Raw genomic sequence first — 17873 nt, forward strand, 5'->3', positions numbered from 1 at the left:
CATGTTGCTTGTGGTTTGATACTTTCTAGTAACTTGTATCTTCCTGAATTATGTGCAAGGAGCTAATAAAAGATAAATCCTAGTCCTTGATAGAGCAGGAACTGAAGAGTATGTCGTACTTCTGCATCTTGCTTAGTCATTGATTGAAAACAAGCCTTTGGGGAAATCACTTAGCTTACCCAAACCTTCCAGCTTGCATCTAATCACTACGTGATACACTATAATACATACACAGAGATTTGTGAATGGTAAGTAATTCTGCCCAGGACCCTGGGCAGAAAGATGCTGCCCAGAGAGAATGGTGGATGACTCCTATGCTATGAATGAATTAATGATTCACCAATAGCATACAAAAACACTTAAATATGTTTAGTATCATGTGTGAAACTGACTTTTCCCTTTCTTTTCCTTACAGATGTACTTTCCGATTCCCTAGCACGGTTATAAAGATCCAGTTCACATCTTTATACCATAAAGAGGAAGCAAAAGAGGAAGCCTCGTCACCTCCCCTTCGGCCACTTTATCCTCAAATATCACCTCTGAAGATCCACATCCCGGAGCCGGATCTCCGGAGCGTGGTCAGTCCCCTCCCGTCCCCCACAGGCACTATCAGGTAAGATGTTAACTATCCAAAGAGTGCTCTCTGGAAAAGCAAAGGTTCTCCAATGCCAGTCTGTCAGCCCTGTTATTTTTTGTCTGGTATACTTGGTGCATGAAATACCCCATTAAGAAAAAAAAACTTGTTAAATACCTGCTGTTCAAAATTATGGAAGACTGTTCAAAACTGTGTTATGGTGGCTACAAGTAGGGCACAAGGGTTTTGTTTAAGAGCTTAAAGGCTTGGGGGAAAAAACTTGAGTCTCAATTTCACACTATAGAGTTACTAGTCTATCTTTGGCAGTGGAATTAGAAATATCTATCAAGAGCTACCTTTATGCATGGAGAAAAGAAAGCAGGCAAATATTTTCTATGTTAGGACTGAGGACTGCCTGTTTTATTTTTATCTCAATAATATTCTGTTGTTGCTGGGTGGTGCCGGTGTTATCTGAAGTTAGGGACAAGGGTGGCCATTGGCACGTGGTTTCCTGGGAATAGAAGGAAATGGAGGTAGGATGCTGACCATGTACTGAGGGGCTGTAGCAATCAGCATGTACATCTGTGCGAGTATCCTGTTTTGTAAATTATCTGATTCATGAATGTGCAATAAGAAATAACCTGAACATCAAGTTACTGCCTGGAATATTTTCTTTCCTTCTTTCTTGGTAGAGTTGATGTTACGGAGTTGCAGTAATCTCTTTTAACATTAAAGCTTACTTGAAATATAATAAAGTATATACTTACTTGAAGTATAATAATTTTTATTATTATAAAATAATAATGGTATAGGATGATGTATTAGATGTATTTAAAAAGTGCAGGCCTCAGAATAGCAAGACCCTATAGGTAATAGTAATAGCCTTCTGTTTGTTTTCTTGTCTGTACATTTGTAAAAAGCTGTAACACACAAACATCTTCTGACAGCACTAATTCAGTGAGTAGTATTCAAATTTACGTGGCTGAGAACGACTCCAGTGTCACAATGAAATCAGTTTGGTTTTGCATAAATCTGGAGGCGCTTGCTTGTTTGGGTTTTTCCCCTGGTCTTGCAGAGCTGCACAGATGTGCAGTGCAGATATTCTAGAAAGAGGGGGCTGGAGGTAGCTGTGGTTTTAGTCCTCTGTTCAGGCACTGCTTTTAGTTTATATTTAACCTTCTCTTTTTAGATGAAGCTTGTTGCTGGGAGGGAAAGGGGGATGGTTTCTTTGCCAGCATATGGTAGTTAGTTTCCATTCAGTCATCTTGCGCAAAGCAGCACAGTGTGGTTTGTGTTACTAACAGAGGCTGTATCTTTTGACTCTGGCATATGCCTGCAACTGATATTTGACTCCCTGAGAATGTTTCTTTTGCATAAGGAGAAAGTGGAAATAGTAGTGTTGAATTGTGCTCAGCCCCTAACGGAGTGTTTACTAAGGATGATTAATGATTGCATCCGTTTGTCTTGAGTACAAGCTAATCCAGCCAAGTCTTCAGAAAACCTCAAAAGACATCTGAGGTTTCACTTGCCAAACCCCTTTCGTTTCCGAGTTCTTCTTACAGAGGAGGGGCTGACACGTTTGTAAACATCCCTGCTCAGCCCCTTCAACCTTCCCCTCTCCCCCAGCAGGGTCTTGCAGCTCTCAACCCTGTGCGCCAGGCTTTGGGAAGTGATTTGGGTGTTTTTGCTCGAGAAAGGGAATGTTCTTCGGGGAGCATGTAGCTATGCGTTCTGGCCATCTGGCTTTCAGGGCAGATCTCTGTGATCTTGATGGCTTCACAGTGGTGGGTGAGGCTGGCACAGTGTCCTCTCCCCCTTCCCAAGGGCAGTTCTGGGAGGGCTGGCGAGGGCTCAGCGTGGGACCCACACCCCTCTCCCATTGCGGGCTTTGGGAGGTGGTTGCATGATCTGGGCTCTCCTCCTCCTCCCTCTCCCCCTTCTAGTATTTACTTTCCTAATTTGGTGCGTTTGTCTCGCTCCTCCCTGATTGGCCCATGGAAAATTATTGCAGTTTGGAAATCCTGGGCAGGGTGAAATTTCCTTTTTGGAAAGTGGCTCCTGGCCCCCTTTTCCTGCCTCCGCCCCGGTGCAGGGCATGGGCTGTACCTGCGCTCCCACTGCCAGATCCAGCCCTGCCCTCCCGACCCCCGGCCCTGTTCTGCCTCCCTGTTTACATTGCAGCTTGCTTCCCTGCAGGTTCCCCCACAAGCTTCTGGGTTTTTTCTGCCCTATTTATTTTCCCTCTGCAAAGTGCACTGCCTGGAGAGGGAAGGAGCTTTAGTTAAACAAAACCAAACCTGCCACACTCAGCAGCTTTGCAAAGCAAGATTCCTGCTTACTTCTAGGGAGAAATGTGTCCGTTGTTTTCTTAGCTAGGTGTTTTGTCTCCAGGAGGGGCCACTTGTAGATGTGTTTTGAATGCTGTTGTACAGCTTCAAGGGAAAATGTTGGTTGGCAGTATGCTGTGAGGCTTACACACAGGCATGGCTTATTTCTTCCTGCTTTGAGTTCAAAATTCCTTTTAAAAAAGTCAGACTTGTGTGTTCCAAAAAGGAAAAGGCCACTGTGGTTGTAAGAAATTGGTAGAAGCAGCCTGCCATTTTACACAACATAAGAAAGGGCAGAGTAGCACCAAATCTCTTCTCAGTAGGTTCAAGGCATTGAAAAGCTGTGTGAAAACCATGTGTGGTTTGGTTCAATTCAGCTCTGCGTGTTGGGAGATAAAACTGACTCACAATTTCAGGAGTTAAGGGACAGTCTTTCAGTACGTGCCTTTAAGGTTCTGCAGCTGCATTTGAAGGATCCTCTTTGGGTGACAGTGGTGATATGAAGTTCCTCACCTATGCTATGAACACCTGGTTTTGCTGTAAGTTCATGATAATCTACATGAATGTGACTCCATATATGTGTTGCAATCTAGTCCCCAGAGTGGCTTATGCATAGATTATAAACAGATCCACAGAGTCAAGGTGTGATGTAGGAGCCTATTCCTGGTCTCAAAGTCATGCTGGAGTTGGAGTTTAGATTTACAGTGTTTAGTTTTCCTTTTATTATCTTCCAGTTGGTGTTAATGACCCTATAGTAGTAACTTAACACAGTTTTCCAAATAGCATCTCTCTCCAGCACTGCCCCTCAGGGTTGGGGGTGTTTTAGAATTTAGAAAATGAAATTATTTCTCTGTACATGCTTCCCTATTCTAAACAGCAATTATGTTGTCATTGATATATATATATAGAGAGAGATAGATATATAAAAAAGCTACAATAAAGAAATACTAAATGCTGTACTATGGAGGTCAGTATCATTTTTCATATTTTACAGCTGCTACTTCTGGCTTATCTCTGCACCAGAATGACTGCGGTCTTGAACACTTTGTCTTGTACTTGTTTGTTTTTTCACTGAAAGGGCATGGATGGTTGGCTCACATGCACAGTCTTTATCAGTAAAAAAAAAAATCTTTGACATGTAGGAGGAAGAGTCCTCAGAGCCCTGTGGGAACCACTGCTTGAAAAGTGTCTGGTGAAGTTCTGTGCTAATAGCTAAACTGGTACATATTTGTGTGTGGACCCAAATTTGTATTTTAATTGTTAGTACTTAATGTGCCTGCCCATGTTCAGCCGTTGCTAGAAGGGTCAATACCTGGTTTACGATGAAATTAGTGGTATGAATAATGAAAGATGAGCTGGTATCCTTCTGCATCTTTTGTTTTATAAGGTTGATTAGTAAACCAGAAGATGTGAGCTGAATTGCCATGGTTTCGTAAGCTATATTCTTTAAACCTTATTTCCTTTTTTCCTTATTTTCACTATGCAAAATCAGTTCAGTAACATGTTGCATGCTTTGATAGTGGATTACTCAGAGGCCTGCACTCCAGGAACTGCAGTTATTTTGGCTTAGCCACCAACTTGTTTTGTGGCCTTTAACAGGTCATTTAAATTCATTGTCTGATTTTTATGCATGTGTAGTGTAATTAGTACTTTCCAAGAGTGTGTAGTAGATAAATTATGTATTGGGCTTTTATTCCGTAAAGCATGACAGAAGAGAGTGTGTGTAAGCCATGTTATAGTAGATGTGCAAATGCTGGCTATGCTTTGATTCAGACTTGGCTTGGAAAAAGGGAGTGCTTTTTAATAGGCTCTAGGACAGCCATACAACACTGTTTCAGAACACTTGGGATTTAATCTGAACTTGCACACTTCCTCTGAAGGTATGTAGTGGGAAGCTGAATGAACCCTGACTTCAGTGGATGCATTCACTCACTGGAACAGGATGCATGAATATTGCCTGCTCCATTTCATTCAGGCTTTCGTTCTTCCTATAGCACTATTAGCCATTTAACTGAGAAGCTGGTGAAGAGCTCCAAGGCAGGTTTTTTGCAGGCTCTTTTGCATTGTCTCGGGTATCCATTACTTCCTGCATTCGGGCAGAATATACAGCTCGGGTAACTCCCACAATTGGACAGACCGGTGATTATTTTTAATCACCCTTGTCTCCAAACCACAAGCCAACTAGTGTGATGCATATACATCACGCAAGAAAAGCAACAATCCATACTGGGCTTAGGAGTTCCTACGCGTGTTTATTTCAGATAATGGACCATGTGCTAGAGGAGATGTGCCAAGCCATGTGCTGGAGGAAAGGCTGCAGATGTCACCAGCTACACGAGCACTTCCTCTTCCCCAATCAGTATAAAATGTTCACTGAATCCACGGTCAGAGTGAGCTCACTTCCTTTTGAAGAGGGGAACCACTGGAGCACAGACAAGTAATAAGAATTTCAACTTTTGTGGATAGCTAACTTTCTCTCACTGTGGCTTGTTCGACAGCTTTGTTTTTCTTCAGCGTTAAGCAGTCAGGGTAGCTCTCAGATTTCTCCTTTCACATCAAAATCCAACTTGGTTTGGCAGTCTCACCACTTGTGATTGTTTCTGAAACCTGTCTGAAACATGCAACGTGCAAGGACTTGCCTTTCTTTGAGTTACAATTTTGGGGCTAGGCCGGGGAAGGAGAGAGTGGCAGAGGATTCTCACCCATTATTGCTGATTGGTGTATCGTGGAAATGCTTGTTTCGCAAGCTGAAGTGCTGTACTTTGACCTGATTCTTACTTATTGCACGTAAAAAGTGTCCCTGTATCTTTTGGTGTCCCTTTTTGCAGGCTCATGAAATGGAATATAGGGGTAGTCTGAGGTTTGTGGCATTTCTCTAACCATAGTCCTTGTGTGCAGGGCAACATGCCTCCAATTTGCATTTGAGGAGGAGACTGGGAAAGATTTTAAGTGGGGATTCTCCCTTTGTACTCAATAGGGGCTTAAAAAAATTGCCTATTCAGACAGGAATCTGTATATTGGCAGCGTTGCCAACGTTGTAACTCTTATCACTGCTATGTCCCTTGTACCTGTTTCACAAAAGGTGCACTTAAGCATTTTTCAAAGGCACTGCCCATGTGCATACCATATCCTAAACCAAAAAGTTGAAGAGACGGATTTTTTTCTTCTTTAGCAATGCAGATTCCCAGTCAGGTGAAAAATTTTATGTGGGATCCCAGGTAATCTTTCTTCTTTGTCATAGACAGGGTAGGTGCTTTATCCATATACCTGGCTTAAATTAAGCCTCTATAGCTTGATCCCTACAGATATCTTTCATGCGAAAAGAATGAAATTAAGTAATAGGGCATCTTTCCTGCATTCATGTACTGCCTCTCCTTCTGGGGAAATTGGCACTGGAGTTTGGGAGTGTTTCTGTTCCCAGCTTGTTCATAGACCTGTAATATGACCATAAATATGTCATTTAACCACTTCTTGCTTCACACACTGCCCCCCCCCCCGGAAAATGTGGCTAGTATTGAGAGAGTCTGGAGATTTTTACATAAGAATCTCTATATGTGCTCAAGCAACAGAATCCTGTAGCCCAGTATTCTGCCTCAGACGGGTATCTTTGGGGTAATATAAAAACACAGAAAATATACAGTAATGCTAACGTACGTGCAGTCTGCCTCCACCATTTTCTTGGAGCAGGGACTTCCTGACCATTTGTCTAATAAAGCCCCTGCTGTATTCCCTGTCTTCCTCCTTTCCCCAAGAACTTGTATAATGGCCTTTTGCATTCACATAGGCTTTTAGCATCAGCCCTGTCTTACAGCATGTTCCACAGTGTAACTACAAACGTAGAAGCACTTTCTCTTCTTTTGGACATACTGCTTAGTTTCATTTTGGGCTCACCATCTCTTCTATTGGAAGAGGCCAGAAGCTGAACACCTCCTCTTGGCTTTGTGTTTATAGGCTCTGTCACCTTGCACCTCAGCTTCTGTCTTAGACGATTTGTTTCTTGTACGGAATCCGTTCCGTATCTCTGATCATCCTAGTTATCCCCATCAATACCTTCTCTGGATCTGCTGTATCCTTCTTTTTTTGAAATGAGAAGAGACAAGCAACACACAGCGTCCTGGGTGTGGACGCACTATGCACACAGTGGTACATCTATTTTTGCACTCTGATTCTTTAGTTAAAGCAGACTGATTTTGGACATTCCGGTAGGTTGTACACATTCTTCAATAGCTGGCGGTTAAAGACTTAATTGTTGCTAGAAAGTGCTGTGAACTTAAGAGGCTAGATTCTTGCGGCAGGAGTTGAAAGTGAATCGTGATGCTGTAAGACCTGTTACGTTCTCAATAGCCAGAAGTTAAACCCTGTGTTTAAAAGGCACTCTGCCCGTTACGTGGGTGATTTTATTGCAGACACTGTGTTCAGCCCTCAACTTTCTGGCCTTCCAGCTGAAGAAGCGTTAAGTATTAAATGGAAAACATGCTGCAAAGGACTGATGTGATTCAGCACAGATTGTAGTCTGATTCTAAAGCTGAGTCTTAGTGTGATATTTGGGGAACTGCGGCTCAATGGCTGCCTGCAGTCAGTGTTTCAAGTTGAGATGCTGAATCCTCAGTGGACATCAAAGATCTCTGGGACTTGGGGCATTGACCATGGTACCATGGGATTAAGACTGTGGGTAACTGCAGCTGGCTTGCTTATGTGCTCTGTGTCTTTCAATGGCATAAAAGACTTGCTTCCTCTCCAAAATGCCCTCGTCTGTAACAGACAAGCTTAACCCAAATTAGCTTGGATTGCTTATAAGCTAAGATTGCCTGCATGGACAGTAAGCATGGATCACGGTGGTAAGTTAGGATGTCTGAGAGCTGGGTGAAACTGCAAACCTAGCTGTGCTTTTCTCAGCTTACTGTATCAAAATGGATCAAGTTATTGCCAAGTATTGATGCAATATTAATATCCAACAAATCGTAATCGCTGTCCCCACACTTGATTTTTGTTTTATAGCACAAACAGATGTTTGTAGGGAAAAGTCTTTTTGTTCCATAATATTTTTAAAGGAGGTGTGAGTGCATGCAAGTGTCCCTGGCCAGCCCCAGCTCAGGGTGGCGAGGAGAATTCCAGGAACTCCAGGAAACTGATGTCACTGCATTGTGTTTGCTTGTTTTCTTTTGACTGCACTAATGTTTAATTTTAACTTAACCCTCAGAGGCGTATTTTTAGTAAAACTGTTTCTTCATTCCTTCTGTCTCATGTTGGTGGGGGGGAAACAGATTGTGCCTCCTTGTTTTTTCCAGTAGTCAGTTCTTTCTCCCTTCCTTCTGAAGAGCTCTCTGATGATTGACTGAGAGCTTGAACACTTAGCAGCATGTGTTACCCTGTGTCTTTGCATGGAGTGGCTAAAAGTTCATGTCTGTTCTGTACGCCTGTCTCTTGATTTGATCATTGATCCAGGCTGAAAGGAGGCAGGTCTATCTGGCAGAAGTGCTCCATTTTAGTAAGAGAATAATACCTCTTCTAAATCTTTGGCTACTACTGTGGCTGTCCCACAGGACAGCTGCTTCTTTAGGGGACTATCAGTGACTATCTACTGGGAGAGACTGGCTTTTTTGAAAGTTAACAGCACCTTAGGTTGGAGAGGCTTTGACAGCACTCAAGAGAATCACAGCCCTGGAGGGTTTCTCTCTCTCTTTTTTTTTTTTTTTTTTTTTTTTAAAAGCTAAAATTTGAACAGCAAAAACTGAGCTGCTTGCTCTGCTGATCTTGAAGAATCAAATCAATTCTTGTCTGAACTGCATGGGACAATCTTTGAAGTCATACTAGTTTTATTTATTAAAAAAAAAGCAAAGCAATACAGCTCTGTGCAGAGCATGGATTTACTTGATAACTTTTCTCTTTTCCATATCCTTGACCTGAGTTTTGGCTGCTGTCTCTGGTTTGCTGTTCATGTATTTCTGCAGACAAAGAACAAAATCAGAAGACTCTATTTCATCCTATTCCATTCCTAGTCCGTGTGTTACAATAATTGCTCTGTTGCCAAACACAAAGATAAAAAGAATTGACGTGGTTTTAGTTTGTCATTGTTTCATGTATGAAGATGACTTTCATTTGTAATTATCTACACATTATTAGAAGTGTGTATGTGGAGAAGCTATTGAAAAATTACAGTGGAATAATTAAATTCACAGTAGCTCCCCATGTGAATACTAAGACATAAAGAGTGTTTTCTGTGGTTTAGCATTATCCACTTCCAAAGCAGGCTCAAAGCATGGAATAGCGAACTTTGATTCATTTTCCTGCACAAACCAGTCTCTGCTTTTTGAAAGACTAGGTAAGAAATGCCTTTATCTCTGGAAAAGGGAGATTTATACGTATGGGCTCATCAACATTATATACCTTGCATCTCCCGAAAGCTTCACTTCCTGCTGTGCTTCACCCATTAATGCCAAGGATTATCGGTGAGCGCTGAAAGGGTTACCAGGTGCTGTGCAACACTTGGTATGGCTAGTATATGAGAGATGGATGAGCTTGGGTTTCCTGTTGCAAGGGTTTGTTGTGGCTGAATATTTCTGTTGCCTTTTCCCTCTCCCTTGGTCCCCCCATCCTGTAATTCGCTTTTAAAAGAAACCAGTCTCAGTTGTGCTGAGCTCAGCACTGCAGCCATTTGCAAAGACGCCACAAGGAGAAGCAGCATTTCTCAGTTTACAGGCTGGACTGCGGTAGGAAACGGTCATTCCTTACACAGTCAGATTGCTTATGCACTGAAGCTATTGCCCATTGAGCAAACAAGGGTTGTCTCACTGTTTCCTCTCTGTCCGGATGTGTATGTGTGGCGGGGTAGAAGCTATTTAGACAGTCACCTTTTTGAGGAAGGCACCGTGTTCTGTGTTTTTTCATGCGGCGTTTAGCACAGTGCTGAGTGTCAGTTACTGCATTTATTTGTGTCAGGGTTAGCACTGCTATTGGGCATTTGACTTGTAAGAGGATTGTTTATGCCAGTTTTACTAAATTCTAGTTCCCAGCTGTGAGCTTCAATTTGCATTTTTTCATACAATTTGAACTGCTTGTTTTGCTATGTAAATCTTCTGTGTATTGTTTTTCTTTCTTGTTCACTGTTTCTCTGCTCTTACATAGAAGACAAATGTAATCCTGGGATTTGGCTATGCGTCATGCTGCTCTGGCGTTGCAGCCCTCGATGCCGGACAGCACAGAACGGAGGAGAGACAGAAAAAGGGAACTTCAGATTCCCAGACTCATCCCTTCCAACCCCGCAAATCAAGGATGTGTGATCCCTAGACAAGCCTTTCTGATTAGTTCTCATCTTGTAGCACTCACTTCTGTATGCCTGAGTGGTGCTGCAAATTATAGCCACCTTTTATTTGTTTGTAGCTTTTTATCAGCTTTAGCATGGCTTTCCTGCTCAGTAGTTGTTCCTGTAATGCCATCTTGTGGTGGCCCTGGGACTCTAAATGTGTCTTTTCCCCACGCTAGCCAAGGCTGAGTGAGCTACCTTCTGTGTTGTATACTAGTGATTGTAGCTCCCTTTGTTAGCTGCATTTGTGTGCTGGTGAATCAAGGAAATACCTCTCTCTAGCTGTGTGGCATTGATCAGGATATGATCTTCTGAAGCTCGGGTGTTGTGTTAGACAGGGACCTTCATGTCAGATGCCTGCACTGGGTGCTTTAACTATGATACTGTAAAAGAACATAGCCCGTATCTGTTAGAAGGATTGATTAAATATTACCTGTGTTATAAGGAGAGTGGTGTGTTGTTCGTTCACAAGTTATAATAGCAAGCTCTTTATTTAATTAAGTATTCATCCCTGATACAGTGTATGTTGTTTTAACTCCCACATTGTTTTAAGTGCTTCTCTAAACACAGGGGAGTTGTTTAATACTTTGAGACTCTGCTGTCTTGTGATTGCAGAAGGTGGTGGTGGAGGGGGGTGTCAGGATTTTGTAGAAATTCCAGTTTTATCTCTGTTTTTTTTCTCATTCTGTCTGGGGTTTGGATAAGCCACAGGGGCAAAAATAAGTCTAGTGCATACCTGCTTCTCAGTGACGTGGGAGCTTTACTGTACCTTAGAGAGTAAGAACTGTGTGTGATCTTAATAAATGAAGTAACATAATAACTGTATTTCCTTTTTGCCTCTCCAGTGTTCCCAACTCTTGCCCGGCCAGTCCACGTGGTGCTGGATCCTCAGGATATCGTTTTGTTCACAACATTACCTCGGATTTGCAGCTGGCAGCAGAGTATGCCGCAAAAGCAGCATCAGAACAGCAGGCAGATGCATCTGGCGGGGACAGCCCAAAGGTTCAGAGAAACATTACTTACCCAGTAGTGCTCATTGGGAGGCTTATTAAGACGTGGCAGTTTATTGCCAGTGCTGGATGTAGTTAAAAGGGGTCTAAGAATACCCTGGCCACAAGGGCACTGTATACAGTATCCTCCAGGGTTTTGAGACCATGCCTTCAAACCAGCATGTTAGTGGTAGATGATGAATCTGCTTGCTTACTGCCCAAAATGTATTCAAGTCATTCACTAAAATGGTTAAGCAAGAAGAATTTTTTTGCTTATTTGATAAATCAAGAACCCATAAAGAAGAGGTGCATTAAAATTCAGCATCTTGTTTTCTCCTTTTAATTATGGTATTTTGCAAAACACAGTTGGAGAAAGGGGAAGCAGGGGAAGAAACCAGATCCCTGCCATGAGAAATCTGTAGTCTGACTTTAAAACAAACACCAAGGCCTGTCAAGCAAGCGTTAAATGAGGAAAGTAGCAAGTGGAATTTAGATTAAAAAGTAACTTAGTTATAATGATAAAATTTAATTTTGGTAAGCTGATCTTCAGATCAAAGTTAAAGGTTAGATCCAAAACCACCTGATTTGGGATTGGGTGGAGGAGCACAATACTAGATGGCTTTTTTTTGTAGATTGAATACTCCCTTGAGACAAGAAGGTCTGTTCTTGATGGAGTAATATGAAGAGCTGGGAATATGAGATCTGGCAAACAAATTAATGTTCCTAGAATGAAACAAATCCTGCTGGAGAGGGGAAGGGACAGGATCAAGTTTCATATTGGGCTTGTTGCTGGGAGGAGAGCTGATAGCATACTTGCATGAAACCTTTCTAACAAAGTGTAGCTGCAGCTGGGTGGAATTGAAGGCTTTAGTTTCATGAACGCTGAAAGCAGTGAACGTACCCAACGCCCTCCAACTCCTTGCTTCCAATTGTTTTTCCTGATCCTGTTCCTTGTGCTAGTGTAAGCACGTGTGGTAGATTCACTGGGGAAAGGAATCAGATGAAAGTTAGCTTTTTTGTGCATGTTTGTGGGGAGAGGGAAGAAGATACTTTAATCTGGCTCAGTCCTATAGTCCTGTTTGCACACAAATACTTGTGCTAAATTGGGAGGTGGCAGTATAAAACAGGAGTGAAAGGGAAGAGGGTGATGCTGCTCTTAGTTGCCCCTGATGCTCTCTTAGCATCTATGAAAACTACAGCACAGCTGGCTTTTTTAGTTTGAGTTGTTTAGTTTGAGTACACCCTAGTGTAGGAATTCTTTGTTGGTGACTAAATTTCTGTTTGGTTTTTTCCTTAGGATGAGTCCAAGCCACCCTATTCTTACGCTCAGCTAATTGTGCAGGCTATATCTTCAGCACAGGACAGGCAATTAACACTAAGCGGGATCTATGCCCACATTACCAAGCATTATCCATATTACAGGACTGCTGACAAAGGCTGGCAGGTGAGTTCTTGGCACTGACAAGCTTTTAAACTACTTTGACAGGGCTTATCTGCTTTGAATGCATTTATTAAAGATTTGGGGCACTGGGAATAGAGCTGCTTTGACTATTCCCAGAGTGAATTTGTTTAACGTAAGCTGACTAGTTTGTTTGTGAGTGATTAGTTTTTTTGAAAAACTTTCTAGGGCAATGTAGTGTGTTGCTATTGGGCTCTCTGGTTTCTGAAACCCTTTTAATGCTGTAGTCATGTGTCTTTCATTTTTGTTTGTTTTTTATTCTTCCACATCCATGCTCTCAGTCACTCCTCTGTCCAGATACTTGCCTGAATCTTGCTTAATCCTTCACCTCATCTTTGTTTGGCATGATCTGTCCAAGCAAAAGATGTCCAGCCTAAAACTGAGGTTCCAGTTTTTAATCGTAATACCTTAAATCATCAGAAATGTTTTGTTTTCCCAATGTATCAACTGCACTGCCTAAGTCAGTTGTGCAAGTTTTGAATCTCAGAATGGAACCTGGGGAACTTCGAGTCTGTGCCTTCCTTGTAGTATTAAAGGAAATCTGACCAGCTTCATAGGATAGTTTGGATGTAGTTAACACATGCTAAATCAAGCTTAAATGTTCACTTGAGGGCTGCTTTCAAAGTTCCAGAAATCTCAGCTCCTCCTGCTTTCAGACTTTTTCTTGGCATTGCACCTCTGAAATGGGTGTTGTCATTTGAATATAATACACTAATGCAGCTGGAAAAACTCTTGCAGCTGCTGATTTCATTGTGTTCAACTGGCAGGAGCAGTACTGCTTGGTGCACTTTGAGTACAGTTGGAATAAATACATTTCTGCCTCCCTGGCTTTTCCCTGCAGTTCTAATTAATTGTGGAATTCACTTCCTGCCTTAACCTGCTCGGCAGAGTTGTGCTTTGCGAACCAGTTGCTGCATCCTGCTTCAAAGGGAGCTGCATTTCAGTGGAGGGTGAAGTTGCCTTTTCCCCTCCCCTACCAGTGGCATTGTAAGGCTTCACTTTTGAAGAGCTCGTCTAAAGCTGCTACAGAAGCTCTTGTTTTGTTTTGAAAGTGGAAGAGGAATGAGCTTGTGCACACCTGGGCTTAATGAGCCTTTCCCTTACCCAAAAGACAGTGCGACACCCAGTCAGAGTTGGGCTTTTGCAATGAAAAGGATAATTAGTCTCGTCAACATCTAGAGAGCCATACAGTGCTAGACTAGTGCCACATAAATAATGGATTCTTCTCGGAGACAGCTGTCTGAGGGCATGTTGGCTGGCTTGCATTATGATTACCATGAGATGCAGTGTCCTTTAGGGCATGTTTGGGCACCCTGGTGATTGTTTGGCAGGTAAGCAGTTAGCACAGGCTCAGGCAATTTTTTCCACTTGCCTAGAATAAAGCCCGTCTTTTGAGAGAGTTCTGATGTGGTTTACAGTGATTTCCCCCTGCCTCAGCAAAAGCTCTGCTTTCATTGCTTTCCACAGAAAAGTCACTGCACTGCCTGGCTCCAGATGTGTGTAAGTGATGGTGTAGTACCAAAAAAACCCATCTTTCAGCATGGTTAGTAGAAATTCTGACATGTTTCCCCAGGTTTTCTCTTGCAGTTCTGTGACTTTAGAGCTGTGTGAGTTGAGTGACTTGTTTCTGTCTTCAACACTGACTCTGGCAGTGTGGATTTTATTTTTCTAAGCTGCGTGGCGAAACCCATTCATCTTTGTTATATGCTTCCTCATGGCAAAGTAATTATCTCATTCCTCTGCTTCTTGCAGAATTCCATTCGGCACAACCTCTCCTTGAACCGTTACTTTATTAAAGTCCCACGCTCCCAGGAGGAGCCTGGAAAGGGCTCCTTTTGGCGAATTGACCCTGCCTCTGAAGTCAAACTAGTAGAGCAATCATTTAGAAAACGAAGACAAAGAGGAGTGTCCTGCTTCCGAACACCTTTTGGGCCTCTCTCCTCCAGGTAACGTCAACTTCCTCTAATCTCTGTGCCAAACTCATTACAAAGAAAACAAACAAAAACTTCTCCTGAAGTACAGTGAGCAAATTTTACTTCTGTTTATCGTTTGAGAGGTAATATAGTTGGATAGTCTTGAGGCATAATCTGAAAATTGTTCTGACTTCTTAAGTGTTTACCAAAAAAAAAAAATCCAGAACCAAACTACAAAAATGCATCAAATTACATATCTGTTTTGGCATCATTTCAAAGAAATTCAAAGCAGTTATCACCGGAGTAAGTGTTTTCAGATGCCAATCTCTCATTTCAGGAAAGCTGTGTTTAGATGTGGATTAGATCATAGTGGGGATAACTTTTGTGGTATTTAAAACACTTCTATAGGGAAGAATCAGGTTGATCATGGTTGTCAGCAGTGAAGCAATGGCGGGGGGTGTTCTGTGTAGCCGCTCCAGTCAGCGGTGTAACTGCAAAAGAGGAACTGTGTGCAATAACAGCTTTCTCTAAGCCCTGTAGCTGTGAGGATAAGACTTGCCATTCAACACCAGCTGGAGCAGTTTCATGTAACATTCCTCCCACACCTTGTTTCTTTTCTGTCTGTTAAAATGGGGGGAAACAGGAGGAGAGGTTTTCAGCTGATCAGCTTCTCTGTCTTGTTTGTCACTAAAGAAATGTTTAATTCCTGATGTGTTTGGTGGCCACATGGGACCAGAGGTGGGAACCAAGTGGTTGGGGAGGGAGGCAACAGGGAAAAGAGGGAGCAACTGCTCTGAAAGCGTATGCAGGGCCAGACACTTGCATCTACATTGCATCTTTCTTCCTCTCCCCATCACTCTCAAACACTGACAAAGATCCTTTGAGAATGGCCTGGAATTATAAAACTTACCTGAACATGAGGCACTTCCAGTTTCTCTGTCAGCAGTGGGTCTTAAAATGAAAAGTTAAACATACTCTGAGGGGTCCAGTTTCCTTCAGCAAGGAATAGTATGACAGTATTTGGTGCTAGAGCATTTGTGAGTCCCAGCAAGACTGTAGTGGGTAGTCTGGAAGAAAGGCTGTACTTCTCCTAGAGAATCCTGTACTGGAGATAACTCTTGGTCTCTGCTGCTGTCTTGTGGTCGAAATGCTTCTACGCTTGCCAACACTATGTTCTGGTGTTTCAGGAGTGCTCCTGCCTCCCCTACTCACCCTGGCCTGCTGTCCCCTCACTCTAGTGGCCTACAGACTCCAGAGTGCCTGTCACGAGAGGGCTCACCTATTCCACATGATCATGACTTTGGGTCAAAGTTAGCCTCGGTTCCAGAGTATCGGTATTCACAGAGTGCACCTGGTGAGTAGCTCTTGTTTCACAGAGGGTGACTGTTCAATTGCACCAAGTGCCATGCTGAGGACATGGTAGGAATGCTTCTGCCAGTGTGTTACAGGAGAATCTAGGTCTCTTTCCACTTTGTTGTTAGAGACTGATGCATATGCAACTTCAGACCATTTTTCTTACTAGTCTTTGGATGAGGGGGCAGGAGATAAAGGAATGTGTAGAAACACAGGAGCTAACCTTGAACTAGATGGCTCTAAAGAACTCGCAGCAGAGTAGCAATGACAGTGCGTAGCTCGCTCACACTCATTTACCAGTCTTCTGGATAAGATCAGTTTGGCTACGCAGAGCTCTGTGGTGCTGTGGCCAGGGCCCTGGTAATTTGTTAAGCCCTGGTAAGTATCTGCTTGTCAGCTGTGCTGTAGCTGGCCTGATGTATAGGGTGTTCCTGGTGAAGTTGGAAGGCAAAGCTCATTAAGTAAAACATCATTTTTTTATGCTTATTTTGTGGTTTTTGTTCACAGAAATGTGCTCGGATGGCAAGTAAGGTTTTTGTAAGTTAGGAAAGAGAAGATTGAAGGGTGGTATTTTTGAAGCCTTATGTTTTGTTCCCTACCCCTACTCCTGCCAATGCTGAAGGACTGAGTATTGCAGATTAGAAGCGCATAGGTGAAATGAGTGGAGGCCTTTTTGCATCTCCTGTTAATGTATGCTTCTCTCTTCTGTTTAGGATCTCCAGTCAGTGCCCAGCCAGTGATTATGGCTGTTCCTCCCCGACCATCTACTCTGGTGGCGAAACCAGTCGCGTACATGCCAGCATCAATAGTGACTTCCCAACAGCCTTCATGTCATGCAATTCACGTAGTTCAACAAGCTCCCACTGTTACAATGGTCCGAGTTGTGACCTCCTCTGCAAACTCTGCAAACGGATATATCCTCACAAATCAGGGCACAGCAGGAGGAGCTCATGAAGCTGCAGGAGCAGTGTTGGACTTAGCTGGTGACCACCGAGGTAGCTTTTCACCTCCCTTGCTACTCTGCTAATAAGTCTTGAGCAGGCTTGGGGGGTGGGTGGTCAAATGCTGTTTCACTCACTGGGTGCTTAGCCCTTAATAAAAGATGTTTCTCCAGGTAAAACTTAAACCAAGTAAGAGTTCATCCATTTGATGTCTCCACCAGTGAGCAGGACAGCTGTGTTCCTTTGTCTCCTGTGGGGAGCAAAAGTAACAGACTTTGGAGGCTGAAGAAACATGCAGTGCTTTAAATATTTATATTATCCCCGATATCAATATTATGCCTGTGTATTGGTCAGCTGGATGTGCTATGGAAACGTATGCTTTTTCTAGCCAAAAGAGATGGCCTGGGAAAGGCTGAAACTCTCTGCTTCAGGATGGGCTTGTAAATAAATGATTGAGCCCTTCTCTTCCGCAGGCCTCTATTCCTAGAGGAAAGCATGTGCTTCTGGAAGCGCAGGCAGTGCCCATTAAAGCAATCTTCAAAAACCAGTTACAACAAAGGCCTCTTTTTTTTTTTTTTTTTTTTCTTCTTCTTCTTCTTCTTCTCCCTAAGCTGGAAATTCCAGCCTTGGGGGATTTGGTAAGTTAAACGTTCTCTTGCTGTGATCTAGACAACACCTTGTCTGCTTGCCATTTCAGAAGGGCTTAGTGCTACAAGAGAGATGTTTGTTGTATCAGCAGCAAGACTAGTTACTCTGATTGCTTTTATGTGGGCAGTGGGGCAATGGTTCTTCTCTAAGGGAAAGAAAAAAATGACAAAGACCTTCCCCTACAATAATAGCAGGACCACTTGCATTTTTAGTTCAGCACTGGTTATCCTGCTTGAGGTTTCACTCACATTCTCTAGAAATTCCTGTCTGGATCCCATACATATTCCTGAAGAGCTAACAGTTGCAGCTGCCTAGCTGTCACCTGCTCCCTTCTTTCATTCACTAGTTCTTGCTGTTACTCGTTCT

At 42.8% G+C, this 17873-nt stretch overlaps 1 protein-coding gene across 1 annotated transcript in view; it reads left to right on the top strand.

Annotated features, from left to right (window-relative positions):
- Nucleotides 1-415: 415 nt before the first annotated feature.
- The window catches only part of FOXK1 (forkhead box K1), a gene marked incomplete at its 5' end in the record, with an annotated part of 21992 nt that continues 4534 nt past the window's right edge, over nucleotides 416-17873 (top strand). The window contains 6 exons of the mRNA XM_009573923.1: nucleotides 416-613; nucleotides 11050-11206; nucleotides 12491-12637; nucleotides 14405-14598; nucleotides 15753-15919; nucleotides 16632-16913. Of these exons, the coding sequence (XP_009572218.1) occupies nucleotides 416-613; nucleotides 11050-11206; nucleotides 12491-12637; nucleotides 14405-14598; nucleotides 15753-15919; nucleotides 16632-16913 (1145 nt within the window). The remainder of the gene's footprint in view (nucleotides 614-11049; nucleotides 11207-12490; nucleotides 12638-14404; nucleotides 14599-15752; nucleotides 15920-16631; nucleotides 16914-17873) is intronic.

Source organism: Fulmarus glacialis, unplaced genomic scaffold, assembly GCF_000690835.1.
Source record: "Fulmarus glacialis isolate BGI_N327 unplaced genomic scaffold, ASM69083v1 scaffold23353, whole genome shotgun sequence".
Taxonomy (NCBI): Eukaryota; Metazoa; Chordata; class Aves; order Procellariiformes; family Procellariidae; genus Fulmarus; species Fulmarus glacialis.